We start from the raw sequence: 20,389 nt of genomic DNA on the forward strand, positions 1-20,389 counted from the left end.
TGGTTTCTATTTGCCATTCCTTTGTCCTCCCTCTCCCTTTATTCTCTCTTGTTTTCTTTTGGATTGAAAAATACTGGTTTTCTAACAGTGTGCTGGTATGGATACTATAACAGGCAAGTTCTATATGCGTATCATAGTTTTGTGTTTTTAGGAGTTACCATTAGTTATATAACACAGATACCTGCTGTGCATTATTTTAATGATGTCTAAAGTTATACCCATTTCTCACCTCCTCCTGAACACACATGAATCTTAGTGTGCTTGAAATATCCACTCAACACCCTTCCCCATTTCTGTGTTATTATTGCTTAAGATTTTAATTTTGCCCTTGCGTAAACTCAGACACATTTGTTTTTGCTTGTTTGTTTGCCTTTACTCAATGGTAAATTTACCACCATAGTTTCTCAATTTCTACTCTCACCATTGTTTCATATGATCCATACTTTCCCTCTTGGTTCGGTTTTTATTTCCTTGATGTAATACTTTAGCATCACTGTTATTTGAGTCTGTGAAGTCTGAATATGTCTTTATTTTGTTCTTCTCTCTCCCTCTCTTTTTTTTTTTTTTTTTGAGACAGAGTCTCACTTTGTCACTCAGGCTGGAGTGCAGTGGCATGATCTCAGCCCATTGCAACCTCTGCCTCCCGAGTTCAAGTGATTCTCCCATTCTCCCACCTCAGCCTTCTGAGTGGCTGAGATTACAGGCACGTGCCACCACATCCAGCTGATTTTTTTTTTTTTTTTTTTTGAGATGGAATTTCACTCTTGTTGTCCAGACTGGAGTGCAATGGCGCGATCCCGGCTCACTGCAATGTCCACCTCTCAGGTTCAAGCGATTCTCCTGCCTCAGCCTCCTGAGTAGCTGGAATTACAGGCATGCGCCACCACGCCCAGCTAATTTTGTGTTTTTAGTAGAGATGGGGTTTCTCCATGTTGGCCAGGCTGGTCTCAAACTCCTGACCTCATGTGATCCACCACTTTGGCCTCCCAAACTGTTGGGATTACGGGCGTGAGCCACCACACCCAGCCTTGCTCTTAAACAACAGTTTAGGGAGACAGAAAATTCTAGATTTTTATTGCGCCACAACACCCGGCTAATTTTTGTATTTTTAGTAGAGACAGGGTTTTGCCATATTGGCCAGGCTGGGCTCGAATACCTGACCTCAGGTGATCCACCCGCCTCAGCCTCCCAAAGTGCTGGGATTACAGGCATGATCTGTAATCCCGCGCCTAGTCGATTTCTTCTTAGCACTTTGACACCATTCCTTCATTGTCCCTGGCATCTGCTGTTGCAGAAGAGAAATCTGCTGTCAATCTTATTGTTGCTTTGGATGTTTTTTCCCCTGTGATAGTTTTAGGATTGTTTACTCTTGAGATTTTGCTGTGTCTGGGTGTGAATTAATACTCATCTTGCATGGTACTTGAGTGTACTTCCAAACTGTAGACTCCTATCTTCCTTCAATTACTGAAGATAAAAGAGCCATTTTACTCGTAAATATTGATTCCCCTGTATTCTGTTGTTTTTTTCTGGAGTGCCTGTTGGATATATCTTGGAGTCTCTCACTTATCCTTCATATCAATTAACTGATATTTCATTAAAAAAACTCTTCATCTCTGTTTATTTTATGTTCTTTGAGTAAGTTCCTTAATATTTTCCAGCTTACCAGTTCTTTCCTGATTGTGCCCAGGCTGGAGTTTGTCCCATCTACTGGGTTTTTCATTTTTACGACTATATAATACTTTTTGTTTCTAATGTTTTATGTCTCTCTTGAAAATTTCTGTCCTTTTGTATAATTGCTTGCTCTTCATTAATAGAAGTTATTCCTTTATCATTTTAGTAATATCCTAAACACACATTAAAAAGTCTATCTTGTATTGTTTCATAAAATCGTTTTCTCTAGAAGTGAATTCATGTTATGTTATGTGATTTTGTCGGCTCTCTTTCTTGGTGTTATATTTTATTCATGTGCCTTGGAATTTAGATCTAGGATGAATTTTAATTTCAACCTCTTGTACTCACTTCTTTCTAGTGATTGGGGCTTCTTCCACCCAGCTTCCCAAGGCCCCCGTACAAAACCGTGGTTTCTGTTCTGTGGTGATATTGGGGCTATCTGGATCCAGTCACAGAGCTGGAGGGGGTGGGGATGTGACTTGACTGATTCTTTGTTCTTCAGTCTCCTTGGGCCTGCAGATTGCCATATGTGGTAGCATCAGACAGGGGTTTACATCTGAAATTTTTTTTCCAGCCTCATTTGCTTTTCCATCCCCAGCTGTAAGCAGAACTTGAACCCAAACTCTGGTCTCATGGAGCACTTTTAGATCCTTTCGTACTCAGCAGGAACCAGACTGCTGGCTGTCATAGCCTGTGTGCAGGCAAGAAGCCCAGCAGGCCTGAGGCCTCAACCTTGTTCATCATGTTGTGTTTCTGTTCATTTTCAGGTTCACAAAAACGTTTATTCTGTTTTTGAGCATTGCTTATCTTTCTGGTTTTCTTTTTTTGATATTTAATTTATCCTTGCTATGTATTCAAGGCATAAGGGTGCATATTTTGATATTTAATCTATCCTTGATTTGTATTCAGAGCATAGGGAGTGCATCAGAGTTGAATTTGAATAGTCATCTTCACCAGAAATAGAAGCTTGAGTATTTATATTTAGCTTGCAGCACCTAGAGGAAATAACCCTGTAACCCTGGAAGGAGGCCAGGTGCCCTGTAGGAATCACGTCTATCTTTTTTATCTTTCTATCCCAAGTACCAGTCATGTCCCTGCACATAGTAGATGCTCAACAAACAATATTTATTCATTGACTGACCTCTGAAATATAATTGAGTGGCCTAAACAGCTAATGCTATATGTGTATTTATACTTAATGTATCAAAACAGCTAAACATCACTGGGAAATTCGGGAAAAGCAGGAACGAATGGTCATGACTCTTACCTGTGACTCCTGTTGAAAATGATCCCATATGTTGTCTTCTCAAACGAGATATATTCATGTCACTAGTTTCTGTTCTTGAAAGTACAAACACTACTCCTTCTATTAGATATTTTGGTTTCTGAAAATAGAACAAGTAAAACCTGAACAAGTGGGAACTGGTTCGGATTAAGGAGATTTCGGGTCCAACTCTCCAAGCCAAAGGGATTTTCCAATGGTTATTTTAAAACATGGCTCTACGTGTGGGCTTCTGTGGTTTCAATAGTCACAGGAAATGGCAGGCCACTGTATCAGTCAGCTTTTGCTATATAACACACCATCCCAAAACACAGCCACTTAACACACAAAAAAAGTTCATTTAGTTTATGATTCTGTGGGTCAGCAATTTGGGCTGGGAGCACTGGGTGGGTGGATGTGCTGGTGTGGTTGATCGCTGCTGGGCTCACTCACCTGTTGCCGGTCAGCTGCCAGGTGAGCTGAGGGCTTGATGGCCCGAGGTTGCTCAGGTGGGATGGCTGAGCTCTGATCCACGTGGTCTTTCATTCTCCAACAAGGCAGCCCAGACTTACTCAGGTGGAAGCGGTTACAGTGGACCTCACAGAGTGAGCAGAAGTATCTGTAGAGCCTCTTTGTGAGTACTGATTTGGAATTTATAGCTGTGTAGTGTGGTTTAAACTCTTCTATTGGCCAAAGCAAGTCAAAGCCTGGAAAAATAGACTTCTTAATGGGAGGAGCTGCAAAGCCTGTGGCCACTTTTGCAATCTACCATGGCAACAAAACGTGGAGGTGCCACTCCCCACCCCAGGAGAGATTGTGTAACTTTCCTTAGATCCTCAGGCTTTACCTCCAAAGTTGAGAACCAATATGTTGGATGATTTCACTACTGAACAACAACAATGAAAATGTTTAGGAGAGTTAACTGATGGATACATCTGTTAAAACGCTGCTTGGTGTGTGGAAATGAAATTTTTGATTTTTTCTGTTGGAAGTTATGCCTTGTGTCAAGGCATTAGGTTAATTCTCTCTGACTTCTGTACTCAGCCTGAAAAGTAAGGATTCTTGTTCAGTTTACCAGATAACTTCTATTATGCGGCAAACCATTTCAAAATTCAGTGGTTTAAAGCAATACCGTTTATTGGACTCCTGTTCCCATGCCTCAGCAGATGGGGCAGATCTCGGCTGGGGTCTCTCACGTTACTGCAGTCACCTGCAGGTCAGCTGGGTGGCTCTAATTCTGGGGATGGACTGGTTGTACCTTGGGGGGTGTCTGGGCCACTTGTTTCTCTCCATTCAGTTAATTTGCCTGGGTTTGTTCACAGGGTAACAACAGTGTTTCCAGAGAGTGAGTGCGGAAGCACACTAGATCGCGTCCTGCCTAGCTAGGCTTGTTTCTATGGGGTCAAAACAAGTCACAAGCCCAGCCCAGATTCACTAGGTGGGAAGATAGACTCCAACTCTAGCTGGGAGGAACTGTAAAGACGCAGGACAGGGAGGATGGAGAACCCTGGTCATTTTGTAGTCTTCTGTATCTGTTGCCTTCAAGAAATTCCTTCTCACACTTAGAATTTAAGTAAAATACTATCTCCACTTATATTATTCCTATTAAATAGTAATACCGCATGTGTAATAGTAGTGTGGTAACTACACTTGTATTTAAAACAATCTGCAATCTTTTCACCTTTAATTGATGGCACCTCCCTTACTATGGATTTGCATATTCATATTACTATTTTAAGGGCATAGATTATGTTAATATATTTTGCTAAAGAAAATGATTGAACATATTTTCTTCTTCCAATTTGTCCTCCTCATTCTTTAATCAAACCCTACTGGTGCCAGACTTGCTTTTCTAAAGGATTTCTCTGTGTTTGATGAAGACTCTTTAGGGATCTCACTCGTACCCTTTAGCTTGGCATTTGAGAATCTGTGTGCTCTGGGCGTTGCGTAACTTTCAGATTTTATTTTCCTCCATTCTTCCTTGTGCACTAGTTTTCACAGTTAAACACAATTTATTGCTGTTTTTTGAGCACATTGGCCATACACAAATTGTCCTCAGCTCTTGGGCAACATTTTTGGTTGTTACAACTGTGTGGGTGTGTGTGTGTGTGTGTGTCCGTGCTTGTAGTACTGGCCTTTAGCAAGTAGAGACCGGGGTTGCTGCGAAACATCTTGCAGTGCACAGGACAGCCCCCACAACAGATAATTATCTGCTACAAATATCAATAGAGACGAGGCTGAGAAAACCTGCCCTATCCATTCCTGCCCCTGGCTCTTTTTTCCATGCCTCATCCCAGAAGGCCTTTCCTTCAATGCTGCCCGATGAAATGTTCTCCATCCTTAAAATGCCAGCTCAAATGCCACATCTAGGAAACAGATCCTGCATGAACCCACTCCCAGTGCCGTGGGCTCTCAAAGTCCATTCTGTGCATCACTGAAGTGACTACCACTTAGCGCATTTACAGTAATTTGTCTCTAGTACTATTATTTTTTAATGGTTCTTATTGTTCTTTTCTTGTTTTTTAGTTGAATGGTTGTGTGTTGACTCTTTGGGTGAACTGTGTGTTCCTTGATGACAAGTATCTCTCTTGTCTATGTCCTACAGCACTTACCATGTGTTTTACACATAGGTGCATAATAAATATCTGTTGACTGCATGAGAAATGTATGTCTTCCTATGCCGTTAGATATGGTTACCCCTTCCAACAATTTTCTTAAAGGAGTTAGTTAAAAAAATCCAACAAGTTGAATCCAAGTTTGTCTCTGTTTTTAATAATTTAGGTCAAAAACTGTGACAAGAAATCATTGTACAATGCAATTATTTGTGTTTATTTCTGCAGCTATTTAGTGAAAAAATAAGTGGTGCTGAAGGAACTAAACTAGACGATGAATTTCTTGACATGGAAAGGGTAAGAGAGCATTATAATATGTAAATTGATTAGAAACTGACTTTCACTGTGATATGAGATATACTGCTATTGTAAAGGATATTCGAGTGGAAATCTAGGATGTTTAAAGATAGGCGTGGATTATGCAATCTACAAGGCAGTACTTTCCCACGTCCCAGCCCAAATCAGATCCTCCCCCTGTAGCCACATCCAGTTTGGGCAGGTCGAGTAATGAGATCGATGTGGCTAACTGGCACCCTCTAGTGACCAGAAATCAGAATGTGCAAAAGATGGGCAATCTTGGCAGTTACTGCAAGGCCAGAGTAATTGGTAGTATATATTTTGGAGAATCAAAATGTATTTCTGGGACAAGATTTTTCAAACGCATAGTGATTTATTTACCGTGTGGAACACTTGGGCTCTGCTCCCACGTGTTGCAGGAGCTGCATAGCAAATAACTTTTATCCTGGTTCTGCCACTAGAACCAGAGTGTGAACTTGGATAAGTGAATTCATCTTTTTGAACTAATACAGAGATGATAAGTGTGCCCTGCTTGTCTCACATGGATTTTGTGAGAATTATGCAAACATTAACGTATTTGAAATAACTTACAAAAAATATGACGGGCTTGAGACAGAAATGATTGTAACATGCTCCAAAGAAAAATGGTATCATCTCTGTCCCTTAACATGTTTCCCAGTCAGCTGTGTGGAGTTGCTCATGTGGAGGCAGAACTAGAACCACCAGTATTAACAACATACTGTTTCTTTCCTCATTGTCTGGGCCCTTTAAACATAGCCTTGTTTTAATAATTAGACCCCCCTCCCTCCCACAGAGGAGAGAGGGAGGAAATGAAGCAAGGCATCCACCCTCAGGTGTAACATCAAGGCTGCAGATACAGTAGGTCGCAGAGATGTCAGCAGGTGCTGGGGAAGGAAGTCCAGCCCCAGGCTGTGCACTGCCTGGGAGAGTATCTCCTCAGGATACCTTGGCTCTGGCCAGCTCATCTTCCAGGGAGTTCTCTGTTTTCTGGATGAGAACTATTAAGTGTCTAGAAATGTTAATGCCTTGAGGGAGAAAAGCTTATTTTGTTTTTGCTTTTGAAAAAAACTTAATTTCTGAACCTTAAAACCATGGAAACATGTTCACACCATTGACATACCTTAAATTACTTTAAAAAACTCAATATACAAATATGTGATGTATAGCTTTGTTACTAACAAAATGATTCAGTTGAAATGTTAAATTTAAAAGCGTTTTTCCAGAGTTTTAGTTTCGGTTGATGGATGGAGATCCTACTTGCTTACCTCCTTTTACCTCCAAAAACCCCAGTGAGTTACGGAAGAAATATAAAGTCTATTATCTGTTTTATTACAGCAGTGAAAAGCATGGAAACATATAATACATGACCAGAAGTTTTAAAAACTTTCCAGAAGAGATCCATTAGATGGTATTAGACCCACCTAATAAATGATACAGAAATGAGAAAGTAATGGGAAAAAATATTCTATAATTAATGCTAACCATATAAAAATAGAGGAACAATAGTAAAATCAAAATAAAATTTGATGCAAGAGAAGCACTAAATTAAAAAAGCTTTTTAATTATAAAAAGATACAGTCAATGTAGTCTATCAGGAAATTATAATAGTTATGAACCATTCTGCACTACGTAACATAGCATCTGAATTTGTAAGGTAGAAGCTGTCAGAAATACATAGAGAGTTGATAAAAACAGAAGTAGACTTCACATACCTCTCTCATAAAATAATAGATTAAACTGACAATAATCAATAGGCTCATGGAGGATTTGCATAAAATATGATTAATAACTTTGATTATAAATAAATATAGATATCTGCATTCCCCAAATGGAGAATGTGCATATTTTTCAAATTCCTTTGGAACAAATACGGTTATCAATTATGTACTAGGTTATAGAAAAAAAAAAACTCGATAAATTTCCCAAAGTGATACCATAGAACATAAGAATTATAAGGGAAATTAGAGCTTCTAAATTCTGGATGTTTGGAAATTTAAAAATATGTAAAAATAATTCTTAGTTTAAAGAGGAAATGGAAAGTAAAATGACATTATTTAGGCATGAGTGACAATTCTGTATGTCAAAACCTGTCCTATGTGGCTAAACTGTAAATGTATTTAAAGAAAATAAATGTTGGGAGAAAATGAATAAATTATGCAATCGAAGAAGCTAGGAAAATAACAGCAAATTCAATCACTCTAGGTAGAAGGCAGAAATCAATATGGATAAAAAAGAGATTAATAAAATAGAAAACAATAACCACAAAAGATCGAAACAATGAAGCCAAGAGCTTTAGAAAAGCTGTAAGACAACAAACCTCTACAAGTGAGGCCAAGAGGGAGAATAAGGAAAAACCCAAATAAATTACATAAAGGAGAAGAAAGAGGATGCTCACTGATAGCATTTTGAAAGAGAATGCCGTAAGTAAGTGTCAGAAATGAGAGCTGCTAGCAGCTCTCTCACTCAGGGGCTGGGCCTAGGGGAGTCAGTGGCACAGGCCTTGGGACACCTCATGGGCAGGGTGCCAGCATTAAACAGAAATTCCAGACTTAACTGACCAAGATGCTGTCATACCAGGTTGACTTCACAAAAATAATTTTTACCATTCTGCTTTCCTCTTTTCCTCTATTTTCTTAATGGTTTGGCAAGATATTTGCATAGCATTTGGTTGACTTGAACAGACACACACACACACACACACACACACACACACACACACACACAATAGTGTCCCTAGTTATTCTAGGAGGGAGGTTTTGTTTGTTTTTAAGCGACATGAGTTTTTGTTGTTGTTTTTTTGTTTTGTTTTGTTTTGTTTTTAATGCTCATCTTGACTCCACATTAGCCAATATGTTTACTCCTTAATTTGTAAAGGGTTTATTTCTAGTTTTGATGCTTGGGCTGGTATGGAGGCAGCTCCAGTATGTGCATGTCAGGGCCTACGAGGCACTTGCAAGTTTTTGGTCATTTGTTTCTTGGGCTTTTTTGTTTCAAAAGATATAAAAAAGATCTGAAGTAGAAAATATCCCCATTCTAATTCCTCTCATCATCATCTTTCAGAGGTGACTCTTAGCTTTGTGGTGGCTTTTCATGTCCTAAAAGGGTTGTATATATCAAAGGGAGCACTCTAAGTTATGCTTTAATTAATATCTAATTTGTTACATTATAAATCTAAAATCTTTGTTTTTCTTAAGCTTTAAGCTGAATTTATGAATCTTGTTTCCAAATTTAGTAATTTTGCTATAAGATGAAAATCATTATAGTTAATTTTCATTTGAGGTTGCATTAATTAACACATAAGCTTAACAGATTCAATCCTTAAATATTTGCCACCAGCTATATAATTAAGCAAATTCCCTTAGACATTTCAAGCTGTAATCACAAAGGCAGTGTACAGGACTCCCTCAAACTTTACATAAAATCGATTAACAGCATTTTCCTAAGCCCTTACATTTCTTGTGACTAATAAGACATAAATATTTAGTGTATCAGATTCTCTTAAACATTTCAACGATCTTGGCAAATAGCTGAACATAGCAAAGAGAGCTCAAAGTTACAAAACTTGTTACTAGGCCAAACACACACTCACATGCCCACTTGCACACACAGCACACGAGTATCAGTAATATAGGGTTGGCTCCTTTTTTTTTTTTTTTATCATTTCTGTACTGTCTTTTAAAACTTTCCTGGGGCTCCAGATTAATTTATTTAGCCCAAATTAATGTATTTAGCTAAGGGGAACAAATACAATTTCAGGCTGGGTAAGATTGCTTGATTGCAAACTTGTAACCCTGGCAGGATCATAGTTTTCTAAATTACAAAAATGATTTGTCTTCTATTATAAATCACTCTGCAGCTTGCTTGCTTTCTTTGTATGTACTTTGAATGTCGATCTTCCTTATTTTTTTATGATTAAAGATTATTCCTTTACTTGGATGTTTCATAATTTATCCAATCAGTCTCCTATTGATTTCCATTTTCAATATTACATAAAATGGCCTAACAAACATGTTTTTTCCTTCACTGCAATTTGCTGGTGTGTTTCTAAAAGGATAAATCCCTAGAAGTATAATAGCTGGTTTATTAATATGCCCATTAATAAGAACTTCTCCCTTGATCTCCAAAAACGTATCATTTTGCATTCCTGTTATGTATTACTCCACACCCATATAATACCTGATATTGAGTATAACTGATTTTAAAAATGTTTTTATCAACCTGGAGAATGTAAAGCATCTCCTTTTTATTTACAGTTCTGAATATTTTTTTCAAATATTTGTAGGCGGCTTGTGTTTTTCCTCTTTTCCTTCTTTCTTTTTAAGACATGGAGTCTTGCTCTGTTGCCCAGGCTGGAATGTAGTGGCGTGATCTCGGCTCACTGCAACCTCCGCCTTCCAGGTTCAAGCGATTCTCCCACCTCAGCCTCCCGAGTAGCTGGGATTATAGGCACCCATCATCATGCCCGGCTAATTTTTGCATTTTTGTAGAGATAGGATTTCATCATGTTGGCCAGCCTGGTCTTGAGCTCCTGACCTCAGGTGATCCACCTGCCTCAGCCTCCCCCAGTGCTGGGATTACAGGTGTGCCCTACCGTGCCCAGCCTTTTCCTTCTTTCTTGTTTGTTTAAATGGAAGTTTAGAATATTATGCCACTTTTGTCAAATTTCACATACTGTGTCTTTTCATGTTTAGTTTTTAAGTTTTTACAGAGTCAGAATTTTGGTCTTTTTATTTATGACATCTGAATTTCAGGTCCTGGTTAGAAGTTTCTTCCCATTCCAGTATTTCAAAATACTGTCGTCTATATGTTAGTCGTTTTATAGTCTGGTTTTTTCAGGTTGATATTTTTAATCATGTATATAGTATGAAGACTCACTTTACTATCAGCTTGCCAAATTTTAACAAAAAAAAAGAAAAAATTGAAATTATGATGGGATTTGAATGAATTTTGCATGTTAATTTGGGAAGAATGCATATCTTTACAAAATTGAGTTTTCCCATCTAAGAATGTGGGTTTTCAAATAGGTGTTGTGAATTTCTCGTAATAGTTATTCTTCGTTATTGCATTTTTATTGCTTTTATGAATGAGATCTTTTTCTTTTGGGCTACTGATGTTATAAATAAAGCTATTGCAACTTGCATTTTAACTTTATTGTTTATTCCCATATTAACTGTCTGGTTAACTAACAACCAGAAAGTCCAGGAATGGTTTTGCAGAAGGAAAGATTCAGTCTTAACCAGAAAGCGTTAACTTTCAGGGAACGTTTGGGGAAAACTTTGATGTTAACATCTTCTGACCGCAGCACAAATGAATATGTTTATTGTATTATAATATAACACTAATGATTATGATTCTTTTATTGTTGATTACTGAGGCAGTTGCTAATATGAATCATTATTGTGGCATCCTTATATAAGTATAGAAATTCAAGTTCACCTAGCAGATAAGGAGAGTTTGGTTCATATCTAGTGTTAGTGTTGAGATACTTCCAAGTATACTTAATAATCTAGTGGAGCATAATAACTTCTCCAGATTTTCTAAATTTTACCTTAATATTCATTTGAATGTTAAAAGGAAAAGTAAATTAATGTTCTGCAACATCACTTGAAGGAAGTGGTGTTCCAAAAATCAGAAGGTGAGAAAATACCGCTTCTCCCAAAAATGTTGAAAACGTTCATTTGGATTAAAATCATTATAATGGTGTTAGAAAATTAAATTAATGAAAATTACTCCTCTATTTGTTCTTTTGTGAATTTATTGAGTTTGTCATTTACTAACTTTTTTAAATTTTGCTTTTAAGAAAATAGATGTTACCAATAAAGTTGTTGCAGAAATTCTTTCAAAAACCACTGAATATCTTCAGCCAAATCCAGGTAAAGTTGAAATATTCTCTTGTTCATTTGCTGTCACAGACCCTAATAACCCATGTTTACTTGGTGTTTAGTTGACCTAATGTAGAAACAATGTCATCTGTGTCCCAATAATGAAATTCAGTTTTTAAAGCTGAGTCTCCAGTGACCAAAGGTAGTTGCATTCAGTCCTACTGATGAGAAACAGAACAGCTATTTTTGTGAACTTCAGTTGACATCATCCGAATGGAGTGCTGGTCGTAGCAACAAGAGAGCACTGAGCAAAGGTTTTTTATGAGTTGCTTCAGAAAGCCACTAAACATTTGGCAAATATTTTCTTACTCCCTTATTTCCTCTTTATAATTTTTTAAGAAATTCTGCCTTTGTGTACCATATACATAGAAGTATATGTTAATTTGAAAAAGCTTTCTCTTCATGGCTTAAATGCTGAAGAAACAAGGTGTGGTGAATACGAAAGACTGCTTAAATCCAGTGTCACATCAGCTTCTCCACTGAAGGTCTGGGTTTCTAGGTCCCCAAGCAGCATCTATGGATGAGATTTTCCCAGGATGTAAATTACAGGAACCAATAGAGGGCGCTCAAGCCTTGAGTTCTGTGGATTTCTGAAGCCGCCTTTCCTTTTTAGGAATTTATTATTTGGGTAGAGTTCCTGTGATTCCCTTGACTGTAGGAATCAGCACAAACCTAACCATTTGAAAATTGAGAAAGTAAAAATTTAAGAATATAAATTTTATCAAATGTATCCAGGCAGGTCTAAAGTTCTTTACAATTGTATTGATGATAATAGCTTTGAAAACCATAAAAATGTATCTTCTCCTCCCTGGCCACATCAGTGATTGAAATCAGCCACACAAATTTCTTTTCCTGATATATCAGTCAACAAATATTTAATAAGTGCTTTCTCTGCACTAGAGGATTTCGGGGTGCTGGAATACACTATGAAATCAGACAGATACTTCACCCTCAACCAGCTGACTCTTGAATGGGATAAGGAGGTGTTGGCCAGCAATAAAAGTGTCTCTGGTTATTCCTAGAGAAGAGGCAGCCCTAGCAACCTCTTATCCAGTTTAATGGCTCTCACCCACATACCTGCTGCATCCCACACCCCCCTCCAACAGTGGGAAAGATGGGCAGAGAGAGAGAGAGAGAGAGAGAGAGAGAGTGTGTGTGTGTGTGTGGGGGGGGGGGTGGGTGTGTGGTGTGTGGGAGTGAAGCCTTTGGGGCTGGGGACCTGGAGGATAAATGCTTTGAGGATAAATGTGAGGTTCAAAAGTCCGGCACTGGCCAGGCACAGTGGCTTATGTCTATAATCTCAGCACTTTGGGAGGCCAAGGCTTGATGATTGCTTGAGGCCAAGAGTTCAAGACCAGCCTGGGCAATGTAGCAAGACTCTATGTCTACAAAACATTTTTGAAATTAGCCAGGTGTGGTAACGCATCTGTAGTCCTATTTACTCAGGAGGCTAAGGTGGGAGGATCGCTTGAGCCCATGAGTTTGTGGCCGCAGTGAGCCATGATCATACCACTGCACTACAGCCTGGGCAACAGTTGTTGTTTCAAAACAACAACAAAAAAGGCTGGCACTGTGAATGTCAGGTGAATGTGAGTGGCACTCACAGCTGGCACAGGAGTGTCACTACTCATAGTGCGGTCTACTGCTGGAAATGCAGAATCTTAGGCTCAACCCAGACCGATGGAATTACTCTACATTTTAACAAGATCCTCGGGTTATTTACATACACATTCAAGTTTGGGAAGCACTGATTTAAAATACATTAAAAATAAGTACTAAATTATTAAAGTAGGGAAAAAAGTGTATCTCTTGACTACCTAAAAGTATCTCAAATACCACAAACTAGTATGTGATTCACTCTCTCACCTACCGGATGAAATCTCAAATCTTTATTTTGGTGTTCAATTCATAGTCACATTTTCCCATAGCTATCTCCCACTTTGTCCTGTATTAATATCTTTTTAGGTCAAACCAGCCCACTCCTTGTCCACTGATTATGCCGTAGTATTCCCTCTTCTACACGTTACTGACACTATTCTCTGTACTTTTTAGGGCATCTTTCCATCTTTCTTCAGCATATTGCTGCCTTTCCCTTGCCCTGCACCACAGTGGACTTTATTTTCATAATTACATCCTGTATATTCTGCCCCTAGTAACTAGACTTTGAGCTCCTTGAGGGCAAAGGCTGTCTCTGGAGTCCCAATAATGAGCACAGTGTGTTGTTGCACAGGGCCCAGTGCAACAGTGAGTAAATACTCATTGCCTGAGTCAGAGGAAGGAAAGGAAGGTAAGACGCAGTGATGCACATCACCTCCCTAGGGAGCAGGGGCTGAGCTGCATCTTGGGACCAGCCACACAAGGCTAGTGTTCACTAGGGGTGGGCTGATCTGTCTCCTCCTATGATTCTGCCTCCTAAACAGCAGCACCTGCCTGCCATAATACTGAAAATCATTAGGCTGAATCAGTACTTGGGAGCAGAGTGTGTGTGCGTGTGCACGTGCGCACCCATGTGGTGTGTGTTAATAACCAGTTGGTTGTTTGAAACATCCTCCTTGGCAATTCTATTTTTGTTTACATTTAAACAAACAAAAAAAAAGCATGTTAGTGCCACACAGGTGTCAGTGTCTGACTTCACGTGTCAGCAACTGCAAGCTTTCCAAAGGGTCTCATTCAAGGGGTGGTGCTCACAAAAGCCTGGTCGCTATTATTTCAAGTCAGCAATGTGCGCCATCATTTCCTTCCTTCCTTCCTTTCTTTCTTTCTTTCTTTCTTTCTTTCTTTCTTTCTTTCTTTCTTTCTTTCTTTCTTTCTTTCTTTCCTTCCTTCCTTCCTTCCTTCCTTCCTTCCTTCCTTCCTTCCTTCTTTCTTTCTTTCTTTCTTTCTTTCTTTCTTTCTTTTCTTTTTTCCTTCCTTCCTTCCTTCTTTCTCTCTTTCTTTTCTTTCTTTTCTTTTTTTTTTTGATGAAGTCTCACTCTTGTCCCCCAGGCTGGAGTGCAATGGCACAATCTTGGCTCACTGCAACATCCGCCTCCCGGGTTCAAGCAATTCTCCTGCCTCAGCCTCCCGAGTAGCTAGGATTACAGGCATGTGCCACCACACCCGGCTAATTTTTTGTATTTTTAGTAGAGACGGGTTTTCTCCATGTTGGTCAGGCTGGTCTTGAACTCCTGACCTCAGGTGATCCGCCGGCCTCGGCCTCCCGAAGTGCTGGGATTACAGGTGTGAGCCACTGTGCCCAGCCGATGTGCGCCATCATTTCTATGGTTCATCGTGGCTATGGAACAGTGCACTTAGCACCCACTTTGGTAAAGAACCTAGAAAATTATGTGAGAAAATTAAATAGTTCACACACAATTGTTTCAGGCCTCAGGTCTCTGGCATTTTGTTTAAGGTGACCTCAGTTTTGGCAGCTGTGTTTATTAAATGCTATGTACCTGTCACTCCACGTTGTAACTTTAAAGAATTACAAATGACAATGTTTTTAAGCATACAGAGCTAAGCTAGGAATGCTGAACACTGTGTCGAAGATCCGAGGGCAGGTGAAGACCACAGGATACCCGCAGACGGAAGGCTTGCTGGGGGACTGTATGCTGAAATACGGGAAGGAGCTCGGGGAAGACTCCACCTTTGGTGAGTTATTCAGAGATCACCTGGGGGAGCTGAGAACTCCTCCAGTATGGTTTTAGGTTATGCATGAACCCTTCAGTTTAACAACCTTTGTTATTTTTCCATATTACCAAAGTAATACATGTTAATTGCAGGAGGTTTAGGAAACATAGGTAAGTAAAATAAAGAAAAATGCTAACATCACCCATAATCCCATATCCACTGATAAGCCCAATTAAACTCTGTTGTGTGTGTATATATATATATATATATATATATATATATTTTTTTTTTTTTTTTTTTTTTTTTTTTTTTTGAGAAAAAGTCTATGCCCAGGCTGGAGTGCAGTGGTGTGATCTTGGCTCACTGCACCTCTGCCTCCCAGGTTCAAACAATTCTCATGCCTCGGCCTCCTGAGTAGCTGGGATTACAGGCTCAAGCCACCATGCCTGGCTAATGTTTTGTATTTTTAATAGAGACAGGGTTTCGCCATGTTGGCCAGGCTGGTTTTGAACTCCTGACCTCAAGCGATCTGCTAGCCTCGGCCTCCCAAACTGCTGGGATTACAGGAGTGAGCCACTGCACTCGGCTTGTTGTGTATCTTTTATGCCTTGTTTATTCTTATATGTATTCATATGTACTTTTAAAAACCACAATAAGGCTATAGTACATATACTCTTTGGTAACACTGACTATATAATGATACATATCATAAAATAATTAATCTTCCATGATATTGTTTTTAATGGCTACATAATATTCCATGTATCATAGTTTGTTCAGCCAATCCCATTTACTAAATAAATGTTTCTTTATGTAAAAACATTTTACATAGCATTTACAATAACCATTTTCATAGGTAAATCTTTGGGGACATCCAAAATTCTATTCTTTGACATAATTTAGATAACATTTCTAGTATAAAATTGCTGAGTCAAGAGTATGCTTATTTTTCAGGTTTTGAAAGCATATTCCCAACCCACCCTTCGGAAGGGTTACTCTCATTTGACACGGTTGCCAGGAGTGAGTGAGGGTATGCTTCCCTACACAGTTCCTAATCCTAGAGGTTATCTTTTTAGTTGACTTTTAAATAACTGATCATTTGATATGTAGTATACAAAAATGATACCTCATTGCTGTTTTAACTCCATCTTTTGGATCACGTGTGAGGTGGAATTTTTATTTGTGTTTGTCATTGTTTTTGTGAATTGTGTGTTTGTGTCCTTAGCCTGCTTTTGCATTAGGAGGTCCCCCCTCCTGTCTCATGAGCTCTTTAAATGGTCAGGATATTTGCTCATTGGCTGTCTTGTATGTTGATGAAGCTTTGTCCCAGGTAAGCATTTGCCTTCAGACCTTGTATATGAAGGTCATTTCAATGGAGAGAGATTTTTATTTTTTATTTACTGAAGCTCTTTAGTCTTCCTATATGGCTTCTAGCTTTTTGGAATCATGCTTAGAAAATCTTTTTCATCCCACTCCCTGGCAAATGATATAAATGTTTATTTATACTTGTTTTTGAATCCTGTATTTTCTTTTATTGCCTTTAAATTTCCCAGCTCCTGCATTTATTGGAGCTACAGTGCAATAGGGTTCTAATTTTGTTTTCTAACAAATAAATAGCTTGTTTCAGTACTTTTTAAAAGTCCAACTTTCTCCTGATGATTTGAAATGATTCTTTTATTATAGGCTAAATTATTATACTTTAAGTTTGTTTATGGTCTTTCTCTTCCGTTTCTTGATCTATATCCTGTTTTGATTCAGTGTCATATTGTTTTAAGTATTGAAGTTTTAAAACATACTTTAATATATTTTACTAAAAATTTAGATATCGTATTGCAAAAAGTTCACAGACACACTTACTGGTTTTATTTTTCCAGGTGAAACTTAAGTCCTTTTTATTTAAAAAAGTCATTAAATTTTGATTGAGATTCATTTAAATTAATACATTAAATTGAGGATAAATTGGATTTAATATATTACGTATTCCCAAAGAATTTGGCATATTTGCTATTCATGTAGTGGTAACAAGGCAGGAGATGGAAGAGATGGAAGTTGAGAAATCAAATATTTGGCCACAGTAATCATTCTAGGAAATTATCTTTTGAAAAAAATGTTAAAACTCAAGCATTAAAACATGAATTAATTAGTGACAAAGGGTAATATTATCCCTCAGAGCAGTATAATGTGAATTTTATTTTATTCTAAGGGCCAATGGGGACAAGATGGCCTATTTCTTACTCTGAAGGCACATCAGTGAAGGGAGCAGGTGAAACTGCCAGGCAGGCCTTGAAATCCAAGGACCCTCCTGCCGTGCATCTGGCCTTGGCGACAGCCAGACAATTTGGTAGCTTCCCAGGTGCTCAGCAACCGAAAGAAACTTGGGATGAGGAAGAGAGTTGATGTCAGCGGGGCATCGGAACAGATGGATTTCTGCTGTTCCAAGGAAGAGGCTGTGCCGTTGGATGTTTTCTTTTGGGGAGCCACATGCTGGGACCTCCTACGGTACAGAAACTTCAGTGGGTGGAGGCTGAGCCCCTCTGGAATTCGACAGCGCCAGTCTCAGGCAAGGAGAGGGAATGTTGATTCCAGGGAGGTGGCGGCCCATGTTCAGAGCATCATCTCTGGAGTCTACAATGTATTTGAAAATGTTTCTGTCAAGGCGAAATGAGCTGACATTGTGAGGCACTGGCACGGGTGGCAGAGGGGCTGTGTGGGGGGTCAGGCAATACCATTTCTCACCATTTGGGTAGGAAAGAGTCCACAGGCTAGGAAGGGACATTTCGTCTTCATTTAGGAATTATTTAGACACACTTTGGAGAGCTGAGCTAAGGAAATTTAGCTTCCAAGGAGGAGTGAAGCTACCACTGGGTCCGTATGAAGTCCTGGGAAGCCTTAGTTTAGAGTAACGGTTCCTACTTCTGTTTTGCAAGGTTCTCTTTAGTATCTTTCTGTTTATTTTTAAGAGAGGTGAGGCACATGTTGCCATCTCTATTTTACAGGTGAATAAGTTGTCCATGCCCTCGCCTGGTGAGTGAAACAACTCAAAGGTCAGACTTAGGCTGGGCTTTACGGTCTTCTTCAAGCCTAGGAATTGAGCAACCCAATCTCCATCTTTTTACAAGATCAATTTGGAAAAACCCAAATATAGGAAAAATAGTTCATTCTAGTGCAGCATTTCCCAGGGATGTTTTCTAGAGACCCTGCAACCCTCATTGTACAGAGAACTAGAGGGCACCTGGTTTGCAATAATCTGGCAAATTACTGCCGATTAACTGGACTGAGATACCTCGCTGTAATCCAGGAAAAACTACCTGTCACTACCCAAGCCAGGAAGGCTGGCCTGGGCTCCAGTGCACCAGCAGACCCCCACCCCACCCTGCTGACAGGATGTCCCATGTGACACCGGCAGGCATTCTTTGACATCAGAGAGGGCAGGGAGGCTTAGAACCTTCTAGAGGGATACAGGGAGTAGCCTTGAGAAGATCCCACAGCTAGAAGCTGAGATGTTTTGTTGGTTTATTTCTTTGTAATTTTTACTGGTTGACACTTAGCCCCATGACTGAATCCTTTCATTGTTTACAAAGAGATTTTATTCTCAAGCTTCTAAGGAACCCTCCGTGCCAGTTTCCCAAATTACCAGTTTTTTAGAAAGGATCTTTATCCCCATCTAGTGGTCCAAATGGTAAGTACTTTGGTCTGCTAGCCTCAGTTGTATTTTCTGTGGTGGTGAAAGTGCAGAACATAAAGAGGAAAATACAGAAAATAGGAAGCCTTGCTTTTTCTTTTTCATTCTGATCCAGGATTCAGAGGTCCTGGAGCAAGGACCTTGCTACACCATCATCCACAAACTTTTGGTAAAGAATGAAATAAATAGCACTGTTAACCTGGAGTAGTGTTCCCAAAGAACCTTTTGTATTTATGTTTTCTATTCAAGGCAATGCGTTGGTAGAAGTTGGTGAATCCATGAAGCTAATGGCTGAGGTGAAAGACTCTCTTGATATTAATGTAAAGCAAACTTTTATTGATCCACTTCAGTTACTACAAGATAAAGATTTAAAAGAGATTGGGGTAAGTCTTCCAGGGTATAAATATACCTGTTGCTACATAAGCTGATGTTTATATTTGAAATCACTAGAATGGGACTCACTGAAAGCATCATCTTATGATGCTTGTGGGTAGGGTAAAAATAACTCAGTTCTATTTTCCTGGGCTCACTGGGAAAGAGTGCCAGGATCCATTAGCCCTATCTGCCCTGGAGATGAAGCAGGATAATGGGAGGGAATGTAAGCCATGTTCTATCAGCTGGAAATTCTGTATTTAGTTGAAGCCAGCTCTAAGCCAGGCTAAACAAATTAATTACATAACTTTATAGTAGATTTCTTATTTTCAAAATCGTACCATAGTTGCATGTTTTGATGCATTGCCATTATTTTCCATTACTTCTCAAGAAGTCATTATTTTCCATTACTTCTCAAGAAGATCAATACCTAGAACTTGAATTTTTCATTTGGAATACTGTTAAAAATGGCATGCATGGGAATTTTCAGGTACCTGGAGGTAATTGCATGCCACTTGCATGGTGGCATTTTTGTAGATGTGCAAAAACAGCCCCGAAACTTCTACCCCACCAGGGACTTCTACTCTGGAGGTACAAGCACCCTCTCACGGATATGTACAGAAGATGTTCCTCCAGGTGCCTTCAGCATGATCTCAGCTTGGAGGTCATTTGAGCCTTGGGCATATCCTGTTTTCCCTTCATCAGACCTATTGATTCTCAAAGTGTGGTCCCTGGACCAGCAACATCAGCATCACTTGTGAGAAATGCAAATTCTTGGGCCCCATCCCTTATCTCCTGAATCAGAAATCTTGTGGGTGAAGCCCAGCAAGTCTGTGTTTTATAAAGTCCTCCAGGTGATTCTGATGCACGCTAATGTTCAGAAACCACTGTTCCAGCCCATCCTTTCCAGAATTCGAGGGGGAAGTGTGATCCCCCACTGGTCTAGCCTATGTGACAGAGATGAGGCTGGTGGGATGTGTGA

The 20,389-nt window shown here is 39.3% G+C and overlaps 1 protein-coding gene across 6 annotated transcripts in view; it reads left to right on the top strand.

Moving 5' to 3' along the window:
* The window catches only part of SH3GL3 (SH3 domain containing GRB2 like 3, endophilin A3), a 159,855-nt gene that overhangs the window by 93,840 nt on the left and 45,626 nt on the right, over positions 1-20,389 (top strand). For 5 of the 6 annotated variants that reach the window (XR_008657624.2, XR_008657625.2, XM_055277431.2 and 2 more), the window contains 4 exons: positions 5,773-5,841; positions 11,663-11,735; positions 15,231-15,374; positions 19,285-19,418. Coding sequence is in view for 4 of the 6 variants with exons in the window: in XM_055277431.2 (XP_055133406.2) it covers positions 5,773-5,841; positions 11,663-11,735; positions 15,231-15,374; positions 19,285-19,418 (420 nt within the window). In the remaining 2 variants the exon portion in view is untranslated. The remainder of the gene's footprint in view (positions 1-5,772; positions 5,842-11,662; positions 11,736-15,230; positions 15,375-19,284; positions 19,419-20,389) is intronic. The other variant, XM_055277433.2, reaches the window with a different exon arrangement.

This window comes from Symphalangus syndactylus, chromosome 5 (assembly GCF_028878055.3).
Source record: "Symphalangus syndactylus isolate Jambi chromosome 5, NHGRI_mSymSyn1-v2.1_pri, whole genome shotgun sequence".
Classification (NCBI taxonomy): Eukaryota; Metazoa; Chordata; class Mammalia; order Primates; family Hylobatidae; genus Symphalangus; species Symphalangus syndactylus.